We start from the raw sequence: 5810 nt of genomic DNA, 5'->3' as shown, positions 1-5810 counted from the left end.
GGTGGGGTTTCACTCTCCCAGGGGTCACGCTGAAGCCAGACCAGCCGCAAACCAGTGAGACCAGCTGCTGTTTGGGGCTTACTGGGAGCATCCTCATACCTCCCTCTCCCTGCAGGTCCATGATCTCTGCTGGTCCAGTTCCATGGGGCACCAGGACAAAGTGGGATACTGGGGGAGTGCTGGGAGGGTGGGAAAACACTGGCACAGCTTTCCCAGAGAAGCTGTGGCTGCTCCATCCCTGGGAATGTCCCAGACCAGGTTGGACCTGTGGAACATGTCTCTGCCCATGGAATGAGATGGTCTTTAAGGTCCCTTCCAACCCAAACCATGCTGTGATTCTACAGAATTCCTTCCACTGCCCTTCCTTTAACACTTCCAACCCACCAGATCCAAGTCTCCCTGTATTCCCTCAAGAGGATTTTCCTGCCAGGGTCAGCCCAAACACCTGGACCCTGAAGCACCCACACATTCCCTCCCCACAGCCCCAGCGCTGTCACCTCCCTGAACCTCCTCCCATGAAGCCAAGGGCAAGAAGTAAATGCCAATAAAAATGTCACTGAGCAGTAGCAGAGAGCTGCAAGAGAAAGAATCCGCCCTGGAAGCACTCCTGGGATGTGCTCAGAGTCTGTCCTGCTTCCCAGCACAGCACCTGCTTTGCAAGGGGGCAAAAACAACTTTGAAAGGTTTATTTTTTAACTCTAAACACGACCTACCACAGAGTGCAAAAAAGCAGAGAACAGCCCCGTTTGCCACCGAGACAAGTTCATCCTTTTATTGTGTTGGAGCCTGGGGTCCAAACCCCTCCCCAGCGGGAAGAAAAACGAAAAATAAACCCAGTATAAATAGGAGCAAATCCCCTCCTCGCCTGCGCCGGGAGAGGGAAGGCATTCCCGAGCGGAATGCCGAGGCGAGCCCGAGGGGATCAGTGCTGTGTGGGAAACGTTTTGGGGCAGGGCAGCCCACAGGGGGGGGGCCGCGGCTGCCACAGGGCCAAGACGTGACTCTAATTAACGCAACCCGCGAGCCCTCCGAGCGACCATCTGCCGACGAGCCCGTTAATTAACGCGGGGGTTAATTAACGCAAGGATCGACCGTCGGAGCCGCGTCACGGCCGGGAGCGGGGGGGGGTGTCTCAGTGGTTGTGGGGGCGGCCCCGGCCTCGGCCACGGCCCCCCGGGGCGGCGTCCACGGTGGATCGGGGGTTCTTGATGGTCTCGTCCACGGACACGATGAGGCAGGCGGCCTCGGAGGCGGCGGTGAGCGCGTTGATGCGAACCACGGCCGGCTCCCACACGCACGCCTCGAAGTTGTCCGCGATGTCCTCGTTGTTCACGTCCACCCCGTACCACATCCCGCCCTGGGGGGGACACAACGGGACACGGAGGCTCATCACAGGGAGTTTGGGGTGGAAGGGAAGACAGGGAAACGTTCGGGGAACTCGCTGCGGGAAGGAGGGTGTTTGAGGGGAACACAAATCCCAACCGCCACGTCCTTGTTTTTGGTAGTGCCTGTGCCCAATCTCTGTTGGGATTCTCCACAGAGCTCTCTCTGCATTCCCCTTTTATTAGGGTTCCTTTGGTAAACAGCACCCGGTGTTGTCCTTCAGTTAACTGGAATTCCCAGGACTTCCTGTGAACTCCAGGTTTTGATTCACACACCCCAAGGCCGAAACACTCCCTTTTGATTCTATAACTGAGTGCAGGTGCTGCTGGCTTAACTTGTTCCCACAGTGCCAGTGATGCCTCATAAAATAGAAGCCTCGTTCCATTTTAGGGTCACAGAATCAGGCTGGAAAAGACCTCTGAGATCAGAGTCCAACCTAAGACCCAACACCACCGTGTCAACCAGAACATGGCACCAAAGTGCCTCATCACCACCATGCCAACTGGACCATCCAGATCCAGGCTTTCCTTAAGCAGGGATGGTGACTTTCCTTAAGTAGTCACCAAGTGGTGACTCCACCACCTCGGTGGTCAGCCCATTCCATGAAGCTCTAAAGCCTCATGGGACTGATTCCCACTCCACTGCTGCCTCACGCCCCAGCCCACAGCCTCAGGTTTTGCACTCCCTCATTTCAGGGCATTCCTGCTAATCCCACCATCAGGAGCAGGATGGAACGTGGTGGGAGTGACCAAGGCCAAGGGGCAACTTCCAAACACAAGATCAGCAATTGGGACCTCCAGCTTGCAGCTCCTCAGCCAACTTCCACTGATTCCTTTCATGTTTAACACAGCAGCTCCCTCCTGACAAATGATGCATTTTCAAGGAGCAAATCAGGACTCCCTGCTCTGGGAAGTCACCCAACAGCTGGGATCAAAGGGAAGACAGATCCTTTCCTTTTATAGCAACGCGTGCCGAGCCCACACTTGATCTGGGAACAAACGCGGCGTTTAATCAAAGAGAGGACAAGTCTAACACGGGCTCAGCTGAGTTACACCGGATCCGACAGCTCCAGGAGGAAAACATCAGGGAGAAAGGGATCCCACCCACCCCTGGCTGTGCCCTGGGCTCCCAGGTGGCCCTACCTGTGCGTGCTTGGCTCGGAGCTTGTTCAGGATGTTGGTGGCATCAAAGCCGGCGTTGTCGCAGAGCTGGCGGGGAATGATCTCGAGGGCTTTGGCGTAAGCACCGATCAGCAGCTGCTGCTTCCCTGGAATGGTCCTGGAATAGTCCCGGAGGTACTTGGAAAGCTCCATCTCTATCGCGCCGCCGCCGGCGACGACCGAGTCGTTCTGAAGGGAAAAGGGAAACACTCTCATTCCAAGGAGGGGGAGAGCTGGAAAGGCTCTGTGTCAGGGCAATGCCAACCTATGGGAATCCATAGTCTGGGCTGCTGCCATCCCTGGGATTGCCTGGCAGCACTGCTGGGAGCTTCAGGAACACACTAAGAACCTCCAGGGGCAGCTGCCAGCAGCTCATCCCAGCTATGCACGGGATAAAGGGGGATTTTGGGAGGCATGGCAGCTCACAGCCCACTCAGGCCAAGAAACCTACTTCCCTCACTTCCATACAGTGAGCCCACTTCCCTCACTTCCATAAAGCACCCAAAGTTAAGACACTGGCAGCAGCACCTTGCAGCCAAGTTCTGTTGTTTTTCTCAGGAGAGAGATCAGGATGTTCTGTCTAAAGGCAACAGTTCCCAAAATCTTGACGTGCTTCTTCCCAGCCCCTCAGGACATACAGCCTTCAAAGCTGTTTTTAACCAGAAACACCCACAGCTTGGTAGCATCCTCAGGACACATCCAGAGAGGCCTTGGACTTCTCTTGGTGCTCCCAATATGCCTTCAAAAGCAGGGGCCTGTCACTCCCTCAGAATGGTCACCAAAAGGGGGAACAAATGGATTTACAGGCAGGGACTTCAAACCTCCTGAAGATCCACCCAACACACCCAGGATTGTGCTTATTTAGGATGGAGGATGGAGCAAGCACAAGTTACAGCTGTGCAGGAAGGAAAGGAAAACCCAGGCGTGCCTGGAAAGCACTTGGAGCCACTGCCAAAGCAGCGCTGAGTTGGCCAAGGAACGGCACTTGAGTTAATCAACTGGATGCTCCTCACTCCAGGCCTCTCCAGAGACCTCAGAATGTGAGAAGGTTCCCAGAAGGAGTCAAGGCTGTGCCAAGCCTGAGGAACAACCCCAGTGCCAGCCCAGCAGGGAGGCAGCTCCCCTGGGGCTCACCTTGATGGCTCTCCTGACGATCATGATGGCATCGTGCAGGGACCGCTCCGTCTCCTCCATGAACTGCTCCGCTCCTCCTCGCAGGATGATCGTGCAGGTCTTGGCCTTGGGGCAGCCCGTGAAGAAGTTGTACCTGCCAAAGGCACGGGGTAAGAAGGGTTATGGGGATGGAGAAGCGGTGCTGCTGCTGGAAAGGATCCACACCAACACTCAGGGATTCTGGACAGGCCGGATCCGTGACTGAAGCCGTGTCACTCTCACAGCGCCCCATCGGATCTTGGGCTTAGAAGGAGCAGAGCCAGGCAACACACAAGGGAAATCCAGGAAAATCCACTCTCTTCCTGTTGCCAGGGATTTGCTAAACTGGCGCTCCAATTTTCTACTTGGCAGGAGTCAGCAGCCAGCTTGAAACAGGAATTCTCTCCTCCAGCAACAGGAAGGACCCCAGTGTACTGTCCCCAACTTCACCTGCACTGAAGCAAAGTGTCACTATGGAATATCAGATAAATGCCACAATCAACCCCAATATGTGCTGCTTTCCCATTACAAATGAAGCAACACCACTGTGCTTTCTACATGACACTGCAGAATAAATACATGTATTTTAAATGCATATATAAGGGGTAAGATTAGAGGAAAACTCAACCTCAAAAAGCAGCTTTTGTATACGACAAAAGAATTGGTTTTTAACAAGTTTGTTTTCACACCAACATCTTGAAAGATGCTCCAACCTGCCAATGCTTTGACCCAAATTCTTCCAACTGCTATTAGAGGGCTGGCAAGGTACTCCAGGTTTACAGTTGGTGTATTTACCTCTCTCCCCCAATCTGAGTCTCCTCAAAGAGTTCACACCGGCCCAGAACATCATCTGTCAGGGCATTGACACTGGTCTGGATGGATCCACCACAGGCCTGCGTGGAACGGAGATAAAGCAAGGAATTAGCAACACTGACAATCCAGATTGATTTCCCAGCAGGGTCCCATTCTTCAGGGACAGCCCAGCTGTTTAGCTGATGCAAATCCACCCCACAGGCCAGATTCAGGAAAACCCTCTTAATTTCCCTGCCATCTCAAAATCCTCGACAGCAAAATAAGATTATGCAGCTTCGAAGCGCTGACTCACGGGCTCCGGAGTCCAGGAAATACACAAAGCTCAGGGAAAAAAAAACACTCATGATGGAACAGGCAAGAACTAGGGAAAATAAAGCTGTACTGATGCAATGAGCAGACCTTAATCAGAGAAACAAAAGAGCAGTGCAGATGCAATTAGTGTGTGACTGTTCATTCCGTCAAGGAACAGCCTCGTCTGTCTACGGCGAGTTTAAATAACAACCACACGGGCAAAAATGAAGTGATCATCATTTTAAATCTTTGCAAGGAACACTGTGTTCAGGCACAGCCTGCTGCCCTGGTTTGGGAATCCCCAGCCTGGCAGTATTTAAAGTAAAACCAAGGAGCTCACCATCATGGTCCGTTTGAGATCCTCCTCCGGGACGCGGCCGGCACAGAACATGTCCCTGTCGGCGAAGTACTGCGTGGCCACGTCCCCGATGGGAAGTTTGGACAGGACAACTTTGGCTCCTGACTTGTGGATTTTGTCTAGTTTGTCATACAGGATGTTCCACTCGGCATCCACGATGGCCTGGTAATCCTGGCAGGGAGGAGAGAGGGACAATCCCGTTACAATGGATTGGGAATGTTGCTCTTGCAGCCTTGGGACACGGTTGCTTTCAACACCCTGGGGATTTTAGGCCCCTCTATTTTATGCCCAAACAGGGACCTTCTTTGCTTAAATTTGAGGAGGTTCTTTCAGCATTACAGAATCACAGAATCAAGCAGGTTGGAAAAGACCTCTGAGACAACTGAGTCCAACCTGTGACCCAACCCCACCTTGTCACCCAGCCTATGGCACTGATGCCACATCCAGGCTCTTCTTAAACACCTCCAGGGAAGTGACTTCACCACTTCCCTGGGCAGCCCATTCTGATCACTCTCTCTGTAAAAACCTTCTTCCCAATGTCCAACCTAAACCTCCCCTGGCACAGCTGGGTCTGTGCCCTCTTGTCCTACTGCTGGTTCCCTGGGATCAGAGCCCGACCCCCCCCCCCCCCCCCCCCCCCCCCCCCCCCCCCC

The 5810-nt window shown here is 53.8% G+C and overlaps 1 protein-coding gene across 2 annotated transcripts in view; it reads right to left on the bottom strand.

The window, feature by feature from the left end:
- Positions 1 to 745: 745 nt before the first annotated feature.
- CCT7 (chaperonin containing TCP1 subunit 7) overlaps positions 746 to 5810 on the bottom strand; it is a 14669-nt gene continuing 9604 nt past the window's right edge. For both annotated transcript variants that reach the window (XM_027701912.1, XM_027701913.1), the window contains 5 exons: positions 5140 to 5328; positions 4491 to 4588; positions 3678 to 3810; positions 2526 to 2732; positions 746 to 1357 (listed from right to left, as the gene is read on the bottom strand). In XM_027701912.1, the coding sequence (XP_027557713.1) occupies positions 1133 to 1357; positions 2526 to 2732; positions 3678 to 3810; positions 4491 to 4588; positions 5140 to 5328 (852 nt within the window). In that variant the 3' untranslated portion in view covers positions 746 to 1132. The remainder of the gene's footprint in view (positions 1358 to 2525; positions 2733 to 3677; positions 3811 to 4490; positions 4589 to 5139; positions 5329 to 5810) is intronic.

This window comes from Neopelma chrysocephalum, unplaced genomic scaffold (genome assembly GCF_003984885.1).
Source record: "Neopelma chrysocephalum unplaced genomic scaffold, ASM398488v2 Primary Assembly neopelma1_174, whole genome shotgun sequence".
Taxonomy (NCBI): Eukaryota; Metazoa; Chordata; class Aves; order Passeriformes; family Pipridae; genus Neopelma; species Neopelma chrysocephalum.
This window is presented reverse-complemented; position numbering and strand designations above follow the sequence as displayed.